Source organism: Schistocerca serialis, chromosome 6 (assembly GCF_023864345.2).
Source record: "Schistocerca serialis cubense isolate TAMUIC-IGC-003099 chromosome 6, iqSchSeri2.2, whole genome shotgun sequence".
In the NCBI taxonomy this organism is placed as follows: domain Eukaryota; kingdom Metazoa; phylum Arthropoda; class Insecta; order Orthoptera; family Acrididae; genus Schistocerca; species Schistocerca serialis.
The window spans coordinates 128,561,150-128,583,161 of NC_064643.1; the positions used below are offsets into that span (position 1 = coordinate 128,561,150).

A 22,012-nucleotide genomic window follows, 5' to 3' on the forward strand; every position below is an offset into this window, starting at 1 on the left:
TAGCGTTCCAAAGGATTGGAGAAGGGCACAGGTCATCCCCGTTTTCAAGAAGGGACGTCGACCAGATGTGCAGAACTATAGATCTATATCTCTATCGTCGATCAGTTGTAGAATTTTGGAACACGTATTATGTTCGAGTATAATGACTTTTCTGGTGACTAGAAATCTACTCTGTAGGAATCAGCGTGAGTTTCGAAAAAGACGATCGTGTAAAACCCAGCTCGCGCTATTCGTCCACGAAACTCAGAGGGCCATAGACACGGGTTCCCTGGTAGATGCCGTGTTTCTTGACTTCCGCAAAGCGTTCGATACAGTTCCCCACAGTCGTTTAATGAACAAAGTAAGAGCATATGGACTATCAGACCAATTGTGTGATTGGATTGAAGAGTTCGTAGATAACAGAACGCAGCATGTCATTCTCAATGGAGAGAAGTCTTCCGAAGTAAGAGTGATTACAGGTGTGCCGCAGGGGAGTGTCGTAGGACCGTTTGCTATTCACAATATACATAAATGACCTTGTGGATAACATCGGAAGTTTAGTGAGACTTTTTGCGGATGATGCTGTGGTATATCGAGAGAGTGTAACATGGAAAATTGTACTAAAATGCAGGAGGATCTGCAGGGAATTGACGAATGGTGCAGGGAATGGCAATTAAATCTCAATGTAGACAAGTATAATGTGCTGCGAACACATAGAAAGAAAGATCCCTTATCATTTAGCTACAATATAGCAGGTCAGCAACTGGAAGCAGTTAATCCCATAAATTATCTGTGAGTAGGCATTAGGAGTGATTTAAAATGGAATGATCATATAAAGTTGATCTTCGGTAAATCATATGCCAGACAGATTCATTGGAAGAATCCTCAGAAAATGCAATCTGAAAACAAAGGAAGTAGGTTACAGTACGCTTGTTCACCCACAGCTTGAATACTGCTGAGCAGTGTGAGATTCGTACCAGATAGGGTTGATAGAAGAGATAGAGGAGATCCAACGGAGAGCAGCGCGCTTCGTTACAGGATCATTTAGTAATCGGGAAAGAGTTACGGAGATGATAGATAAACTCCAGTGTAAGACTCTGCAGGACAGACGCTCAGTAGCTCGGTACTGGCTTTTGTAGAAGTTTCGAGAACATACCTTCACCGAGGGGTCAAGCAGTATATTGCTCCCTCCTACGTATATCTCGCGAAGAGGCCATGAGGATAGAGATTAGAGCCCACACGGAGCCATACTGACAATCCTTCTTTCCACCAACAATATGAGACTGGAATAGAAGAGAGAACCGATAGAGGTACTCAAGGTACCCTCCGCCACACACCGTCAGGTGGCTTGCGGAGTATGGATGTAGATGTAGAAGGTGTTGCCGGTGCAGGATCCTGTGTAGGACCAGACTTCTCGATTCTGTCGCACGCATGTTCCATGGATGTCCAAATCATTCACTATAGTTCTGCAGAATGTTCCTCAAGTCAATTGCGAACAGTTGTGGCCCACTGACATCAGGATTGTCATCCGTATAAAATCCATCATTGTTTGGGGTCATGATGTCCAGGAATTGTTCTAAATGGCCTCCTAATAGCCGAACATAACCTTTTAATGATCGGTTGAGATATGCCAGACGATTCCATGAAAACAGTGTCATTTCATTAACCACCAGCTTGCGCACTGCCTCATTCACAACCTGAGATCGTGACTTCGTGTGGTCTCCGCCACACTGGAATACCACCATCAATTAACTGATACCCGGACCCATCGGACGACGTCATGGTTTTCTTGTCGTGTTGCGTCTTTTCGATATGGTCACCAGCGCAGGAGAGGTGCTGCAGGCGATGCCGTGCAGTGAGCAGTCATTCGCGTTGATCATTTACTGCCATGGCCCATTAACGACAAATTCCACCGTACTGTCCTAACGGATACGTCCTCGTACGTTCCTTATTGATTTCTCCGATTATTTCACGCAGTGCTGCTTGTCTGTTAGTACTGACAACTCTACGCAAACGTCTATGCTCGCGGCTATTAAGAAAGACCGTCCGCCAATGTGTTGTCCGTTGTGAGAGGTACTGCCTGGAATGTGGTATTCTCGTCACACTCTTGACACTGTGGATCTCTGAATACAGAATTCCTTAACGATTTTCGAAGTGGAAAGTCCGATGCGTCCAGCTCCGACTACCGTTTTGCGTTCACATCTGTTAATTCCAGTCGTGTGGGAATAATCACGTGGAAACCTTTCCACGGGGATCACCTTACAGCTTCACCTTATAGCTTCAATACACTTCCGTTTTATATCCTGTGTACGCGATACTATCCCATCTGTATACGTGCGCATCGCAATCTTATAACTTCTGTCGCCTCATTCTATTCAACATGTGACGAGGCTGTGCAGGTGCCTCGAGTAAGCAAGCTAAAGCATAACAACAACTTTCGATAGTACGGGGCTCTCTCCCTGTCACTTTTATGTCTGACGCCAAATAAATTTTGTGAATACGACTCTTATTCTATTCAGTATTTATTAAGTTCATACTTCACTACTTCACTTGGTTTGTAATATTCTTTGATAGCACCATACTTCAAATAGTTTCTTTTACTGTAGTTATATAGTGGTTCCACATACCACTTCCATAACTCGCCGTTACAAGGCAGAAATGTATTATAGATAAATGTAAAATCGCCTCAAATTCTCCTCCAGTGAGCAATGAGCAAGGTAAGCCTGGCCCACGCCCTTTGTCGCTATCAAAAAGACAAACAAGCAGGAAGCTGACATTGTGGGGAACACTTGGAAGAGATTGCCGTACTTTGAATCGTAAACTTGGCATCATGACCTCAGCAGTGAGCTGGTATGATGAGTGGCAGCTAGCTCTAAAAGAAAAGAAAAAAAAAGTAGTTAATGTGGATGAGTAGAAGAAACAGGTGAGTAGGAGAAACAGACCCGTAATGTTCGGGTACAGCAGTAGTAGTGTCCCCTTTAACACAGTGACATCGATTAGATATCTGAGTGAAACGTTGCAAAGAGGTATTAAATGGAAGGAGTATGTGAAGATTATGGTAGGAAAGGTGAGTGGTCAACTTTGGTTTATTGGGAGAGTTCTAGGAAAGTGTGATTCATCTATAAAGGAGACCGCATATGGGGCGCTAATGCCACCTATTCTTCACTACCGCTCGAGTGTTTGGGATTCGTGCCAGGTGGGATTGAAGGAAGACATTAAAGAAATTCAGATGCAAGCTCCTAGATTTGTTGCTGATAGGTTCAAACAACGAGCAAGTGTTACTGAGATCCTTTGGAAACTCAAACGGGAATCCCTGGAGGGAAGGCGACACTATAGAGAACCGGCATTTGAAGCTGACTGCAGACCGATTCTGTTGCCTCCAACATACATTCCACGTAAGGACCAGGTAGACAAAATAGAGAAATTAGGGTTCATTTGGAAACACATGAACACTCACTTTCCCTCGTTCTGTTTGCTAGTGGAATGAGAATGGAAATGGATAGTGGTTGTATGTGGTACCCTCCACCACGCGCCGTAAGGTGGATTGTGGAGTATCGTTGTAGATGTAATGGAGAAGCAAGCACATTTTTGTAACGGCATAGCATGAGTTCGATAGAAATAGTGGAAGCTTCACAATAACATCTACCAGCCTGCTGATATGGCGGGACAGCTACAACTTGCAGCTCCGAGAGCCATTCGGAAACGTAGGCCACACTCGTTCGTTACTGGCCCAACATAATGTCACTGTCTCAGACTAGTAGTACGAAAAACTCAGGCTTGTGAGCCTTTGAGGCAGTCTTTAAATTACTATGGAGCAGCTAGTAGGCCGAACCACTGATAAGCTGCCACTGTTCATCGACATGACTTCTGCCTCCGAATGTGCTGGTGAACACACCTGGTCACTGTGACCTTCCAACTTTGCAACTATCGATGAGAAAACTGCTACCTACAGCTTGCTGAGCTAACATGATGGTGACTGGCAAACTGTCCAGCCATCGTAGTATTCGGCATGTGCGCTGGCTACTGCAGTGTTATCCATAGGCAATTATTCACACCACCTGCCTTCATTGTAGGAAGTGCTATGCTGTTGTTCATCGCAGACGTTCTCTGAGCTTACCCAAGCACACTGCCTTCGACGTCAACAAGAGTGCTCTGAAGGGTCCTGCGAAGCCACGCCTGCCATACAGGCTATTCCGTTCGCCTACGAGGCCTGCCTGCCACTCGAAACCGTGATTATGTGAGCCGGATGCTGTCCACACCTGTTTCAAAACACTGTCCAACGTTCGTTCTTCCCGTCATTTTGGTCTCTACTCGTACTTACTGTGCCTTCTGCCTCAGGGACCAAATTTACTGCAGGAGCTGTTGATTCAGCTCTTACTTACTCTTCTCTGTTCACTGCTGTCCCCAGGAAGAGCACTTCGTTACTATAATTTACAACTGCTTGACGTCGCGGAGAGTCTGCTGACGTTCAGGATCAACCAAGCAACTCATATAAGTACGTAGTGCTAGTGCCACAAACGATTCCGACATTCATCTGTGCTCGGTTTATGGAAATACAGCCTGCCAGCGAAGCATTCGAATCTGTTACAAAGTTTTCCTGGGGTATTCCTTGTTTGCAAGCTAAATTCTACAACTGGAAATCTCCCCCCAAAATATTCCCATTTGAGTCTCCCTGAGAGCCTGGGATCTGCCTGAAAATTCTGTCTCTCTATAACTGGTCATTACTCTACACTCCACTTAAATTTTAAAAATCATAAAAAATATAGTCTGTAGCAGTCTCACGCGATAGCATTTAAACACACTTTTTTTTTTTTTTTTTTTTTTTGGTCATCAGTCTACTGACTGGTTTGATGCGGCCCGCCACGAATTCCATTCCTGTGCTAACCTCTTCATCTCAGAGTAGAACTTGCAACCTACGTCCTCAATTATTTGCTTGACGTATTCCAATCTCTGTCTTCCTCTACAGTTTTTGCCCTCTACAGCTCCCTCTAGTACCATGGAAGTCATTCCCTCATGTCTTAGCAGATGTCCTATCATCCTGTCCCTTCTCCTTATCAGTGTTTTCCACATATTCCTTTCTCTCCGATTCTGCGTAGAACCTCCTCATTCCTTACCTTATCAGTCCACCTAATTTTCAACATTCGTCTATAGCACCACATCTCAAATGCTTCGATTCTCCCACAGTCCATGTTTCACTACCATACAATGCTGTACTCCAGACGTACATCCTCAGAAATTTCTTCCACAAATTAAGGCCGGTATTTTATATTAGTAGACTTCTCTTGGTCAGAAATGCCTTTTTTGCCATAGCGAGTCTGCTTTTGATGTCCTCCTTGTTCCGTCCGTCATTGGTTATTTTACTGCCTAGGTAGCAGAATTCCTTAACTTCATTGACTTCGTGAACATCAATCCTGATGTTAAGTTTCTCGCTGTTCTCATTTCTACTACTTCTCATTACCTTCGTCTTTCTCCGATTTACTCTCAAACCATACTGTGTACTCATTAGACTGTTCATTCCGTTCAGCAGATCATTTAATTCTTCTTCACTTTCACTCAGGATACCAATGTCATCAGTGAATCGTATCATTGACATCCTTTCACCTTGTATTTTAATTCCACTCCTGAAACTTTATTTCCATCATTGCTTCCTCGATGTACAGATTGAAGAGTAGGGGCGAAAGGCTACAGCCTTGTCTTACACCCTTCTTAATACGAGCACTTCGTTCTTGATCGTCCACTCTTATTATTCCCTCTTGGTTGTTGTACATATTGCATATGACCCGTCTCTCCCTATAGCTTACCCCTACTTTTTTCAGAATCTCGAACAGCTTGCACCATTTTATATTGTCGAACGGTTTTTCCAGGTCGACAAATCCTATGAAAGTGTCCTGATTTTTCTTTAGCCTTGCTTTCATTATTAGCCGTAACGTCAGAATTGCCTCTCTCGTCCCTTTACTTTTCCTAAAGCCAAACTGATCGTCACCTAGCGCATTCTCAATTTTCTTTTCCATTCTTCTGTATATTATTCTTGTAAGCAGCTTCGATGCATGAGCTGTTAAGCTGATTGTGCGATAATTCTCGCACTTGTCTGCTCTTGCCGTCTTCGGAATTGTGTGGATGATGCTTTTCCGAAAGTCAGATGGTATATCGCCTGACTCATATATTCTACACACCAACGTGAATAGTCGTTTTGTTGCCACTTCCCCCAATGATTTTAGAAATTCTGATGGAATGTTATCTATCCCTTCTGCCTTATTTGACCGTAAGTCCTCCAAAGCTCTTTTAAATTCCGATTCTAATACTGGGTCCCCTATCTCTTCTAAATCGACTCCTGTTTCTTCTTCTATCACATCAGAGAAATCTTCACCCTCATAGAGGCTTTCAATGTATTCTTTCCACCTATCTGCTCTCTCCTCTGCATTTAACAGTGGAATTCCCGTTGCACTCTTAATGTTACCACCGTTGCTTTTAATGTCACCAAAGGTTGTTTTGACTTTCCTGTATGCTGAGTCTGTCCTTCCGACAATCATATCTTTTTCGATGTCTTCACATTTTTCCTGCAGCCATTTCGTCTTAGCTTCCCTGCACTTCCTATTTATTTCATTCCTCAGCGACTTGTATTTCCGTATTCCTGATTTTCCCGGAATTTGTTTGTACTTCCTCCTTTCATCAATCAACTGAAGTATTTCTTCTGTTACCCATGGTTTCTTCGCAGCTACCTTCTTTGTGCCTATGTTTTCCTTCCCAACTTCTGTGATGGCCCTTTTTAGAGATGTCCATTCCTCTTCAACTGTGCTGCCTACTGCGCTATTCCTTATTGCTGTATCTATAGCGTTAGAGAACTTCAAACGTATCTCGTCATTCCTTAGTACTTCCGTATCCCACTTCTTTGCGTATTGATTGTTTCTGACTAATGTCTTGAACTTCAGCCTACTCTTCGTCACTACTTTATTGTGATCTGAGTCTGTATCTGCTCCTGGGTACGCCTTACAATCCAGTATCTGATTTCGGGATCTCTGTCTGACCATGATGTAATCTAATTGAAATCTTCTCGTATCTCCCGGCCTTTTCCAAGTATACCTCCTCCTCTTGTGATTCTTGAACAGGGTATTCCCTATTACTAGCTGAAACTTGTTACAGAACTCAATTAGTCTTTTTCTTCTTTCATTCCTTGTCCCAAGCCCATATTCTCCTGTAACCTTTTCTTCTACTCCTTCCCCTACAACTGCATTCCAGTCGCCCATGACTATTAGATTTTCGTCCCCCTTTACATACTGCATTACCCTTTCCATATACTCATACACTTTCTCTATCTGTTCATCTTCAGCTTGCGACGTCGGCATGTATACCTGAACTATTGTTGTCGGTGTTGGTCTGCTGTCGATTCTGATTAGAACAACCCGGTCACTGAACTGTTCACAGTAACACACCCTCTGCCCTACCTTCCTATTCATAACGAATCCTACACCTGTTATACCATTTTCTGCTGCTGTTAATATTATCCGATACTCATCTGACCAGAAATCCTTGTCTTCCTTCCACTTCACTTCACTGACCCCTACTATATCTAGATTGAGCCTTTGCATTTCCCTTTTCAGATTTTCTAGTTTCCCTACCACGTTCAAGCTTCTGACATTCCACGCCCCGACTCGTAGAACGTTATCCTTCCGTTGATTATTCAATCATTTTCTCTTGGTAACCTCCCCCTTGGCAGTCCCCTCCCGGAGATCCGAATGGGGGACTATTCCGGAATCTTTTGCCAATGGAGAGATCATCATGACACTTCTTCAAATACAGGCCACATGTCCTGTGGATACACGTTACGTGTCTTTAATGCAGTGGTTTCCATTACCTTCTGCATCCTCATGTCGTTGATCATTGCTGATTCTTCCGCCTTTAGGGGCAATTTCCCACCCCTAGGACAAGACAGTGCCCTGAACCTCTATCCGCTCTTCCACCCTCTTTGACAAGGCCGTTGGCAGAATGAGGCTGACTTTTTATGCCGGAAGCCTTCGACCGCCAATGCTGATTATTTATCAAAATTTAGGCAGTGGTGGGGATCGAACCCGGGACCGAACACGTTTTGATTATGAATCAAAGACGCTACCCCTAGACCACTAGCAGCACTAACATCAGTTTGATTAATTACCACTGTAACAGCAATGTAAGGAAATGATTTGTTCAAAATTGAAGAGCGAAAGAATACTTGAAGGAATCAACTCTTGAGTCAGAATTATGGTTTGGGGATTTTAGAAGAGTAAACTAGAGTAGTCACAAAGCTGACTGACCCATCTGGTCGGGCAGATGCGGCTGCATCCTGAGCCAGTCTCGAACAGACGTGATGGCCCTCCTGATGTCCTCTTCATCTGTTCCCAGTCTCTTCCTGATGGTCTCCATCTGCTCCCGCGTCGCAGGGATGAAGCTGTAGCGATCGCTCATTGCTGGCTGGTATTCTGTAAGCAGAAGCAAGGGCGCATTGCCAGAGTCACCGATGATACTCAAAGTTCTCAAAATGTACAGAGCGTGGGTGCAAATTTCGCCGCTCGTTCCAAATACAGCTGCTCTTCGACGCAATATGACCAGCTACTTTTTTTTGTTCATTCTAAAGCGAATGTTTCTTTGCGTTTCCGTGTCTCAGTCGGTAACAACCGCTTCTTTCCCGCAGGAGGGCGTCTGCCTGTCCAAATGTTAAAAACTCTTCTTCTCAGGAATTGGTAGACGTATCAAATTGAAATTTATGTCACATACAAAGGTTTATAGGAATTCGGCGGTGTAACAAATGTAAGTTTCTAAGTCAACGGCACCAAAACATACGGCCATTTATGACACGTACTTCGACAGTTCCAAACTCGCTCCTTAAAACCTATAAGGTACTTCCGTTTCGCCTAGAATCATGAAATTTGGAAAGAATCAAGATTTCATAGTAGAAGTAAACCAAAGTTTCCCGAAAATTGTTTATTAGTAATCACATCATACCAAAAAGTTTTCTTTTGTCATTATTATCAGAGTTCAAATTTGAAATTAATACAGTCACTATCTTTGCATTCAGGCAAGCTGCGTTCCAAAGATAAAAGGCAAACGTCAGTTGAGGCGTGACTTTATCGCGCACATGTTACGTTGGGGAATTTATCCATCATCATATATCCAGGAGCGAATACTGCATGTAGATATGGCGTTTCAAGCTGTATGTCAAACTAATATTTGCGGACTAGTTCCTTTGACATCTAACATTGCGACCCGCTCAGCCTGAACGCAGAACTACCAATTATTTTAGTAATGATCACCTGCCTCCTGCATGACTATGTCACATTTAAATTATTGAATTTAAAACATTCTCGAAAATCTTGTAATCCTTGGGACCGATATCTTGCCAGTTCAGTGTCGAAACAGGCAGAAATGTCGAGTCCCGGAATGGATGAACTGTCTATATGCGTAATTAAGTTTGTGCGAAACCGTCAGTGCACGAGTGATGCTCGCACTGGACCAGGGTTTTTCATTTCGTGTACGAACAGATCTTCAGCAAAACTTTCAGGTTTCACTGACTGATGAGTAGGCAAATCTACCCGTTTCTTTCCTCCTTGCATTCGTGTAAATGGCCCAGTAAAGCATATCGCGCCTTTCCTTAAAATCACTGTATAGTATCGTTGCCAAGAGTGAAAGCAGCTGCCAAGAAACATAATAGAGGATGGTTTTATTTCATTTGTTCGATGCGCCTTGACTTGAATTGTTTCGTTTTCGCAGTTCAAAGCATACAGTTATATCGTGCGCTACAATTTACTGTTAATTTTGTTAAAGTGTTCTATTTCTTATGTCAGGCAGCAATTACTAATTTTATTTCAGCCCTTTGTATCTGCCATGTCTCTGTCAAAGCTAAGTGGTAGTAATAAACGAATGACAAATTGCTGACAAGCGTCGAAATGTTGAAGAAAAGTGGAATTTGAAGTATTTTCTTGTGAAGAAGTGATAATCTTACTAGGGTACCACAGTTTATAACATTATTGGTCACTATGCGATCGGTACGCATATTGCTACTGCGTACATTCCAAAAGCAGATGATGTGTCGAGAATCAGCACTTACATCATAATATTCAATTTCATATAATATCACTATATTCTCTTTAAAAGTGTTCTGACATATTTTGATCGAAAGAGGCGGTTCGATGAGAACAGACACTACGAGGCAAATATTATAAGTAGTAGGCAATTAAATGAAACTTTTTGATTGTATAGATGTGTATTTTATGTTCGTAATTTCTCTGTTACACGTACTTGTAAGAGCGCTGATGCCTAGTATCACCACTGGAGTCTAGTAATTGTACAAGGAAAAGAGATTTTTTGTAAATATCAAGGACTTCGTAGTTGGAATCAGCAAAGAGTTGATATAATTTCACCGTAGTTGCTACCACGATTTGGTAGACTTGCAACGAGTAAAAATTAATTTAATCTTTCAAAATTAAATTATAGTGTACAGACTTTAGAATGGCAAGAGCAGATTTTTTGGAACAAATGCGCCACATGACCTAAGACATTAAGCGCTCCAACATTGTTTATTATTTATTAATGTGTTTTAGCGTAGCTATCTCATTTAAAACAAGTGGATCTGAATATTAGAAGTAATCATTACAGTTCTAATGCTCACTTAGTTAAATTTTTCAATTTTTGAGAATATTTGGTTGTTACTGAAAAAAAAAAACTAGACAAATCAAGATCGGTATTGCCGAACAAGGCAATGTTCGGACAGCCGCTATGGATGTTGGACAAGCTACACAGAGAACTGAACCGAAAGATCCATCAGCGGAATTATTCAGTAACATGAAAACATTAGTTGGAACTACGTCAGCCGTTCTCAGTCAAGTTAGTGTTTCCTCTGCAAAGCAAGAAGTTATGCCCATGAAAGTTAAAATTTCTAATGTGGCAGCGTCGTTAACAAAAGAGATTAACGACCTGAACGGCGCGCAAAAGGGTGTACCCGGTTCCTTAATAACCTTGTAGAAGATGTATAAGAAATTCGTTCGGCTCGTGATACCGGGTGGTTATGAATGAAGTGCAGCGATTCACGGTCGTCCAGCGAGGGCTGTAACTGCTGTATGGCAGGAAAACTTGGTAGTGTGATAATGTGTTGATCCGGAACCGATTCACGTTCTTAAAAATTAATTCCAATTTTTGCCACTGTTTGTACGACGGTATGACATCCGCGCTGTCAATTCACAAGCCACAACGTGCGTGAACAATATGAATATAGAGAAGAGAGACCCTGCGTTGTTAGCGGAAGTGCTGTATGTGAACGGTAACAATTACAGTGCTACTTTGAGAGAGTATCGCCGGGTAAAAGCTCTGAGAGGAGAGGCCAGATGTCGTTAAATGGTTTGAAGAAGATGATAATAAAATTCGAAAACAGTGAAAGGGTCCTGTATCCACTTTTCATTAGTCCGGTAGCCCATTTTCATTACCATTTCTCTTTCTTTTCCTCGTTTATCTATTCTCTTTACTCTCATAGTAGTGTGATTGAATGAATGTGGTTGTGTGTCACGTTGCTAGACGGTGGCGTAGTCTGCTGCAGAAAGTCTGCGATAGTTGTACAGATTCAGCAGGAGTTGTACAGAATAGCCAACTCTCGTAGTGGTCAAGTCGGCAAAGAGGTTTACGCTACTTGTGAGAAATCCACCTGCGTTAGGTTGGTGGCGGAAATGGCATCTTTGGGTTTTCCGGTCCACGCGGAGCGTGGAAGAGGCTGGAGAAGCGGAAGGCAGTCTGCCGCCGGTACGGGAAGCGTCCACAGCTGTGCTCCAGTCGAGGCAGGGTGAGTTAGACTGACCGCGTGGCGCGCTGTTACTTGGCGAGGGGAGAGCTGTTAGCTTTTGGTCTCGCTTTTCAAATCTGGAAGATTGCTTTGCCTTGTCGCAGCAAGGAATGCAAAACTTTGGCAGATTTTTCCTTTAGCAAATTTCTGTAGCAGACTTGAATCCGCCGGAAGAGCGCCACACAAAGGTGTCGATAAGAAGTTAGCACTCGCTTCTGTATGAATGTCTGTTTGCCTTCAGCTGTGCCTGCAGAAGCTTTAACCTTTCTAAAAATTTAGAGCTTTGCCTTCTCATAAATTTTCCTTGCTTTATGTGTCTTTCGTCCGTGGGGAGCCAACCACGTGGTAGAACATTATAGTTGTTGGGCTACCGGCATCACTAACTGTCCGATCGCATGTTTGTTTTAGATAATGTTAACATGATTGTGTGATGTGATATTGTTGGAATTTGGTACCATACCTAGAAATTGTGTCTCCACAAACCATGTGTTATCAGGAATCGTGTAGATGCCTCACATCCTTATCTTAGGAATAAATGATTTTATCTACAATTTTCTCTTGTGTTCCGAGATTACATTTTTCCACCTAAGCCACTCACCTCGTAGCTTTCCCGTTAGCACATCCAAAGCGTTTCCTTATGCACAGGTCCAGTGATTAGTCTCCCTTTGTATTTTATAACAAATGCTTTAGATTAAGTCTTATTTTCAGGTGTGTTGCTGGGAGCTGATCTTCTGCGCAGTGTTCTTGGATGTGCTATTTTATTTTAAATGTTTGATTGTAGTGAACAGTGCACGGGGAACACTATTAATTACATCGTATCCCCTATGAGCGACATCAGTACGTATGTATTTTTGTGAGTTTTTGGTCTGTGATCAAATTAATTTATTTTCCGACTCGACCAAATCTTTGATTAGTTGTATGGTTAGAGTCGGTGGCGACCCTACTCTTCTCACGTTAATTTCATAAGCAATAAGTATTTCCATTCCCAATAATAAGGAATAACCCGTACTAACCGATCAGTTACAACAGGGGTGAGATTGGTGTGGCACCTGGAAGAGGAAGATGTGTCGTTCCAGTGAAATTTACAGACGGGTTGCTGTAACTGTAACTGTAACTGACAGTGCAGGACGAGCCCCGATTAGTGCTAGTGCTCGTAAAGTGTCACGGGAAATGTCCACCCTGTGCTCAGCAGTATGCAGATTCTTGCAGTCTGTTTTAGAGTGGTACCCGTACGAGATCCAGACGGTGCAGCAAATGACACCTTATGATCCGCACCAACATGCTGAATTTCCTCTTCGATTTCTGTTGTGGACATGGATGTGGCTGGACAATATTCCACGGAGTGTCGAGGCACATTTTACGCTGCAGGGTGCAGTGAATACCCAGAACTGCCGAATCTGAGCTATTGTTAAAGCACGTCATGTGCTCGAACAGCCATTGCATGCGCCGTATGTGACTGTGTGGAGTAGATTCACAAGCACCTTTATGCTCAATCCGTGTCACCTGCATGTTATCCAGATCTCCTCAACTGTATGGAAACCGCTGTTGTCCTGCAATATGGGACAACACCCCATATCGCTCACCCGCTGAAACATCTGCTTAATCCTTTCACGGCTAGGGGCAAACATGTATTCCCAGGAGGTAAAATGCCCAGATGGCTAATGGCGCACTTGTATGCTCAGCCGATAGTATTTCAAACATCTACGGGCATTCATATACTCTAGGCAGATAGGGAGACGTGACAGCAATGTTGGAACGTAATTTATCGGACCAGGAAATTGTGGGAATTCTCAAGAATAGTCGTGATGAAGACGGCAGTGATACTTCGGACGAAGATCCGGATGTGTCCGGAGGAACTGCTGATTCTTCAACACCACGAAGAACTTTTCCAGAAGGTTATCTTGTAAAGAGGGAAAAGAAGGTGAGGTGATAGGTGCAACTTACAAGGGGAGGCCGCCAATTGTGAAATTCAGATTAGATTCATACTCCGCATAATAAAAGCTCATGGCCAGAAGTGTAATGTGGCAAAGCACCAAGATGCACTTCTCAGCCGTTGCCGAGAAAATCGACAGTTAAAAGAAACCGTTGCGGTGAAATACTCTCTACGATTAACAGCTTTCTACAGCGTCGTGGCGCAGCGGTAAGCGCTCGGGTTCGTAATCCGGAGGTCGCCGGATCGAATCTCGCGCCATGAAATTTTTTTTATTATTAGTTTTTTGTAATTCAAATATATATATATATATATATATATATATATATATATATATATATATATATACATTTGAATTACAAAAAACAAATACTAAAAATATATATATACACATTTGAATTACAAAAAACAAATACTAAAAAAAAGGTTCCATGGCGAGAGATTCGATCCGGCGACCTTCGGATTACAAACCCGAGCGCTTACCTCTGCGCCACGACGCTGTAGAAAGTTATGAATCGTAGAGAGTATTTCACCGCAACGGTTTCTTTTAACTGTCGATTTTCTCGACAACGGCTGAGAAGTGCATCTTGGTGCTTTGCCACATTACACCTCTGGCCATGAGCTTTTATTACGCACAGTATGAATCGAATCTGAATTTCACAATTGGCGGCCTCCCCTTGTTAGTAACGAAAGAGAATGTATGATTGGTGGGATAATCATACTGTGACGAAACTCCATTTCGTGAAAACATTTAGCGGTGAGCGCATAGACTTCGATAATTCAAAAAGTCATTTAGACTTTTTGCATTTTATGTCGTTTGAATTTGTCTCTGCCATTTGTAAGCGGATAAATAATCATTGCATATTTATTACCCAGAAAATGGCCTCAGTATCCAACAAGTTGGAACAATGTAAGCACATAGAACCTGCAGAATTTTATTCCTTCTTGGCGTTTTACCTTCTTATGCCAAGAACTAAAAAGTTATGAGTGAATGAATATTGGGCACCAGATTCTTTGCTTCAAAAACCAGTATTTTTACACATAATGTCCACGGAACGGTACAAACTGATTCTTCGTTTATTCCCCTTTAGTGACAATTCGGCCTCATCTCTTGTAAAATGCGGCTCATTGTAGAGCACACACAGAAAAAAAAAATTCCTAAGGCCATATTTCCTTTCGAAAAATCAGTAATAGATGAAAGTCTCCTAATTTTCAAAGAGCAGCTCTTATTTAAGCAGTGTATACAAAAAATAATCGATTTGGAATTAAAATTTTCGTTATTTGTGACGTACAAAGTAATTATATTCTAGATTATATTGTCTAACTGGCGCCACCACGGAAATAGAATTCGGAAACGCTGACTGGGGAAAATCTTTCGAAGCTGTTGTGAGTTTATAATTGCCATACCTCAACAAAGGTCATACGTTCTATTTAGACAGTTGGTATCCGAGCTCCTAATTATTCCTATGGCTCCATGAGAAATGTGCTAATAACACTGTAACAGTACATAAGAACAGGAAACATTTACTACTATTGCCTAACAAGTTGAAAAAAAAGGAAAAAAAATTCAAGTTCTGTGGTATACTGTTGGCTCCCAAACGGATGGACAATAAAAAAAATTATGGATGATTTTAACTATAAACGGACCAGATTTTGTTGAAACTGAGAAGCAGGAGCATAAAACAGGCAAAAATAAATTGAAACCCCACTTACCTACTGACAAGGGGAGGCCGCCAATTGTGAAATTCAGATTCAATTCATACCGCGCATAATAAAAGCTCATGGCCAGAGGTGTAATGTGGCAAAGCACCAAGATGCACTTCTCAGCCGTTGTCGAGAAAATCGACAGTTAAAATAAACCGTTGCGGTGAAATACTCTCTACGATTAATAATTTTCTGCAGCGTCGTGGCGCAGATATATATATATATATATATATATATATATATATATATATATAATTCCCGGCAATCAGTTGCCACAATTATGCATATAATAAGTTGTTGAAAGTCGTTTGTCGTGGAAAAACTGGCGTCTTCGAACATCATTATGTTTTCCGCAAACAAAGTTGTATTTCACAAATGTTATTAATTGTCTTCACAATGTTAGCCACGTATAGTTAACGGAAGACGTAGAAACGATATTCCGAAACGAATACGTATACGGTAAGTCAAACGTTCGACTTAGAATAGAAACCCCACGAACACAAATTTGCTGTGGCAGGTATGAAATATAAACTCCGTTACTCGCTCGTTACACTTGAAGGACAGTGGCCGAATGGGCCGAAACGAGCCGCCGCAAAACAGCGTAGTTGCCTGCTAACTTCGAAAGAAGGTAGATGCGGTCCCTAGCGCAACTCATAACATCGGCGAAAATCAGTGCGGACGTGAGAGCTTTGGTACACCCTGTCAAACAAACGGAAAAATGGAGTCGGTACAATTGGAGAGCGATCCGCCTTCACCAACATGCATAAGAAATTCATTAATAGTTATATATATATATATATATATATATATATATATATATATATATATATATATATTTGAATTACAAAAAAAACTAATAATAAAAAAAGTTGCATGGCGCGAGAATCGATCCGGCGACCTTCGGATTACGAACCCGAGCACTTACCGCTGCGCCACGACGCTGTAGAAAATCGTTAATCGTAGAGAGTATTTCACCGCAACGGTTTCTTTTAACTGTCGATTTTTTCGACAACGGGTGAGAAGTGCATATTGGTGCTTTGCCACATTACACCTCTGGCCATGAGCTTTTAGTATGCGCAGTATGAATCGAATCTGAATTTCACAATTGGCGGCCTCCCCTTGTGAGCTACAAATGGCTTTGAGCACTATGGGACTTAACATCTGAGGTCATGAGTCCCCTAGAACTTACAACCACTTAAACCTAAGGACATCACACTCATCCATGCCCGAGGCAGGATTCGAACCGGCGACCGTAGCGGTTGCGCGGTTCCAGACTGTAGCGCCTAGAACCAATCGGCCACTTCGGCCGGCACTGAGCTACAATAAGTCAGTGGATGCTGTTGATGATACGGACATGATGTTAAGTTATGTACAGTGAAATCGAAAGACAATGAAATGTTACAGGAAGGGTATTCTTCCAACTGACTGACTTTTTTCTGCTGAATGCAAAAATAATTTTTGAAATAAAAAAGAAAGAGGACACGCCACTGGCGGAGTTCCACTTGCAACTAATCCGCTACTTGCTAGAAGAATGTCATCGATAAACATGTAAATCTAGATCCCTAGGACACCAAAGCAAGAAACCCCATTTGAACTGAAAAACAAAGAAGGCAGGATTTTTAGGGGCAACGGAAGAAAAGTAGATGCAGCTAGGCTACGTATTTCTGCAGGGGACTTGCAGCGACTCGTTGAGACGAGTTTCTGCACTGCGCCCGTAAAAAGGAGGTATCTCAAGACTTATCACATCAGTGTATTACACCCTTGCCGTACTTCTACGAGTCTGACTCATGGGAACAAATGAGAACCAAACATCAACATCCCAAGTCACACTCGTGAGCACGAAAGTCTGGCCAAAGTTTCTTTTTACACGTTGGATGTGGCTCTGTTCAATGCGCACATTATCCAAAATCGAACACATGGTCAGAGAAAGGAATCTTACGCTGATTACCTAATAAATATAGCAGAAGTAATGCTAAAAAGGATGTCGAATTGCCAGACTACGAGAAGCGTGGAAAACCGTCACTACGTCTGTTGTGGCGTAGCAAGACAGCCACGCCACTCGGAAATAGCCGAAAGGCACGCGTTAAGCTCACGCAGGCTAGAGAGGTCTGAAACAGGATACGTAATGAATGCTATAAAGAAAAGTACTCAACTGCTGTGGTCATAAGTCCCCTAGAACTTAGAACTACTTACACCTAACTAACCTAAGGACAGCACACAACACCCAGCCATCACGAGGCAGAGAAAATCCCTGACCACGCCGGGAATCGAACCCGGGAACCCGGGCGTGGGAAGCGAGAACGCTACCGCACGACCACGAGATGCGGGCTGAAATTCTTAACTTTAATCCATCATTGTTGTACATCGCTCTTGACGATACAAGTGAGACTCTGTAGATACAAGCAATATGAAGGTAATGGCGCCTTGCTAGGTCGTAGCCGTGGACTTAGCTGAAGGCTATTCTAACTATCTGCTCGGCCAAGGAGCGAGGCTTCGTCAGTGTAGTCGCTAGCAAAGGCGTCCGTACAACTGGGGCGAGTGCTAGTAAGTCTCTCGAGACCTACCGTGTGGTGGCGCTCGGTCTGCTATCACTGAAAGTGGCGACACGCGGGTCCGACATGTACTAATGGACCGCAGCCGATTTAAAGCTACCACCTAGCAAGCGTGGTGTCTGGCTGTGACACCACAACGTCACGCAATTCTTCAACTACAACATATTGGGTCCATTTCCCGAAACATATCGACTCGGCGCAAAGAAAGAAAGTGAAAAGACTGCATGAAACAGAAAGCATGAAACGAAGGACGTGGGAACGTACGGAGAGTGAAGTTGCTTTACATCTGACACAGTGCTTTTGAAACTACCAAACCACGCAGGACTACTAGCTTTTACAGTTGTAGGTATTTTCTATTAAAAATTCATTCAAAGGGACCATTGCTTCTGATAATTACATTTTATGTTAACAAAAACTACATTTAGGAGTCATGTTATTACATTGTCTCTGTAGAAGACACACGTGAAGACCACCATGAAGATTAATAGAAATTATAGAGTACTGTTTGTGTGTAAAAATTTATGTTTTGAAGTGTTATATACAGGGTGTTACAAAAAAGGTACGGCCAAACTTTCAGGAAAGATTCCTCACACACAAATAAAGAAAAGATGTTATGTGGACATGTGTCCGGAAACGCTTAATTTCCAAGTTAGAGCTCATTTTAGTTTCGTCAGTATGTACTGTACTTCCTCGGTTCACCGCCAGTTGGCCCAATTGAAGGAAGGTAATGTTGACTTCGGTGCTTGTGTTGACATGCGACTCATTGCTCTACAGTACTAGCATCAAGCACACCAGTACGTAACATCAACAAGTTAGTGTTCATCACGAACGTGGTTTTGCAGTCAGTGCAATGTTTACAAATGTGGAGTTGGCAGATGCCCACTTGATGTATGGAATAGCACGGGGCAATAGCCGTGGCGCGGTACGTTTGTATCGAGACAGATTTCCAGAACGAAGGTGTCCCGACAGGAAGACGTTCGAAGCAATTGATCGGCGTTAGGGAGCACGGAACATTCCAGCCTATGACTCGCGACTGGGGAAGACCTACAACGACGAGGGCACCTGCAATGGACGAGGCAATTCTTCGTGCAGTTGACGATAACCCTAAAGCCAGCGTCACAGAAGATGCTGCTGTACAAGGTAACGTTGACCACGTCACTGTATGGAGAGTGCTACGGGAGAACCAGTTGTTTTCGTACCATGTACAGCGTGTACAGGCACTGTAAGCAGCTGATTGGCCTCCACGGGTACACTTCTGCGAATGGTTCATCCACCAATGTGTCAATCCTCATTTCAGTGCAAATGTTCTCTTTACGGATGAGGCTTCATTCCAACGTCATCAAATTGTAAATTTTCACAATCAACATGTCTGGGCTGACGAGAATCCGCACGCAATTGTGCAATCACGTCATCAACACAGATTTTCTGTGAACGTTTGGGCAGGCATTGTTGGTGATGTCTTGATTAGGCCCCATGTTCTTCCACCTACGCTAAATGGAGCACGTTATCATGATTTCATACGTGACACTCCACCTGTGCTGCTAGAACATGTGCCTTTACAAGTACGACACAACATGTGGTTCATGCACGATGTAGCTCCTGCACATTTCAGCCGAAGTGTTCGTACGCTTCTCAACAACAGATTCGGTGACCGATGGATTGGTAGAGGCTGACCAATTCCATGGCCTCCACGCTCTCCTGATCTCAACCCTCTTGACTTTCATTTATGGGGACATTTGAAAGCTCTAGTCTACCCAACCCCGGTACCAAATGTAGAGACTCTTCGTGCTCGTATTGTGGACGGCTGGGATACAATGCGCCATTCTCCAGGGCTGCATCAGCGCATCAGGAATTGCATGCGACGGAGGGTGGATGCATGTATCCTCGCTAACGGAGGACATTTTGAACATTTCCTGTAACAAAGTGTTTGAAGTCACGCTGGTACGTTCTGTTGCTGTGTGTTTCCATTCCATGATTAATGTGTTTTGAAGAGAAGTAATAAAATGAGCTCTAACATGGAAAGGAAGCGTTTCCGGACACATGTCCACATATTTTCTTTCTTTGTGTGTGAGGAATGTTTCCTGAAAGTTTGGCCGTACCTTTTTGTAACACCCTGTATAAAGAATTAAATTAGTGTTAATGTGTGGCCGGCCGCGGTGGTCTAGCGGTTCTAGGCGCTCAGTCCGGAACCGCGCGACTGCTACGGTCGCAGGTTCGAATCCTGCCTCGGACATGGATGTGTGTGATGTCCTTACGTTAGTTAGGTTTAAGTGGTTCTAAGTTCTAGGGAACTGATGACCACAGATGTTAAGTCCCATAGTGCTCAGAGTCATTTGAACCATATTTGTTAATGTGTGGAAGAGCAAATACGAATGTCTCGTGAAATAAATAGACGTGGAGTTAGGTAACGGGTATCCCCAAGTCGACGCGCATTGCGATTGTGTGGCGCACGCGTCGTCTCCAATACTTGGGCACGGATTTCGTCAAACTAAATGGTACGGCAAGGTGTTAAAACCAGTAAGTTTTGAATTTCGGCTCCTCCTGGATAAATTTCTCCAGGCGTACATGCTGCGTGGATATGTGGTAAAGGGGTCCGTCCCATGGGGTGGATGCAGCTTTCCGTGAGGAATATTTCTGGTACGAATCCCGTCATTTCTTGGTATGTTACAACCACAAAATAACTCACTTCCTGCACGTCTCAGGTAACGTATTACAGCAATTGATAAGAACAGAACTGAATAAAACTCGCCATTTTCAAGAAGCTGTCAAGGCAGGACTGATGAAGCAGTACCAACGAATGTGAACGTAGTTCTCAGAGAAGTGGAGCCAGGTTAGATGCCCGAGGTGACTTCTGAGGGAGCCAGCAGGCATGCTAGGCAGAGGAACCTGGGTGAGTACGAGAATTCTGTCTCTAACTGAAGTAATGTTAGGGTAGCTTTAAGTCTTTGTGGTGGCCGTGTCCTCCAGAAGATGCGGGTTGTGTCCGTGTACAGTCAGGACACCTCACGGCGAGGTCTGCCTCCAGAGAGGGCCCCAGCTGAGTTAAAGCTAGCCTCCAGAGAGGGCGCAGCTGGACAAGGTCTACTTTCATGCTTCCGCCGTACGTCTCTCAAATGTCTGCCTTAGTAGCTGCTGGGACAGCGCGGTAGATTGCTAACCAAGGGGGCCAGGGAAGACTCCTGCTCACATCGGAGATTTTCTATAGTCTGCGACTGGGTGCTGTATTGTCCTTACATTAGTATCGTCATTACGTGCACGAAGTCGCCTTAAACGCTCTGTCGTCTATCCACTACTGGGATAGCTGCATGGGCACGAACCGAAGCTGAAAAAAAAATCATTCAAATAGTTCTCAAGTAAACATCAGTCCGCCAAACGTGGACGTAAGCGAACACAGGGCTCCTCTCAATCACTATCAGCTACACTGTCAACGGAGAATCATCAAATCAAACAATATCACACATTTCTGGGTAGGACAGTGTCTACAATCTCTTCCAAGAAGAGCCGGACTGGACATCGTACACGTGATCGTAGTTATCGTTTGCTGGACTCAGGACTAGACCAGAGTTAAAGACAAAGCAGTGCAAGTCAGCTTCACACAGGTGCAACACAAAAATGGCTCTGAGCACTATAGGATTTAACTTCCGAGGTCATCAGTCCCCTAGAATTCAGAACTACCTAAACCTAAGGACATGAGACTCATCCATGCCCGAGGCAGGATTCGAACCTGCAACCGTAGCGGTCGCGCGGTTCCAGATTGTAGCGCCTAGAACCGCTCGGCCACCCCGGCCGGCTACTGCAGCACACAATATTTACACTAATGTTACCCTGTTTCGCACTGTGACAAAGCTGTATAGTCTCTGGTAATCGATCAAGGAAACTGGGACAGCAGTCAGACATGAAGTATTTGAATAATAACAAAGCCAACAGCTGTATTGGAATCCAACCTCGTATGTTCGACACATACTGCCTGTTTCGACACAAAATGATGTCATATTCAGCCCCAAGTGTAGCCTGCCTTCCGCAACCGCAATGACTAAGACCAATGAA

At 43.3% G+C, this 22,012-nt stretch overlaps 2 protein-coding genes across 2 annotated transcripts in view; both read right to left on the minus strand.

Moving 5' to 3' along the window:
- The window catches only part of LOC126484055 (retinol-binding protein pinta-like), a 308,676-nt gene that overhangs the window by 222,247 nt on the left and 64,417 nt on the right, over positions 1-22,012 (minus strand). The window lies entirely within an intron of this gene.
- Positions 1-22,012, minus strand: part of LOC126484056 (retinol-binding protein pinta-like) — a 141,804-nt gene that overhangs the window by 78,124 nt on the left and 41,668 nt on the right. The window contains exon 2 of the mRNA XM_050107406.1: positions 8,268-8,432. Coding sequence (XP_049963363.1) covers positions 8,268-8,418 — 151 coding nt within the window. The 5' untranslated portion in view covers positions 8,419-8,432. The remainder of the gene's footprint in view (positions 1-8,267; positions 8,433-22,012) is intronic.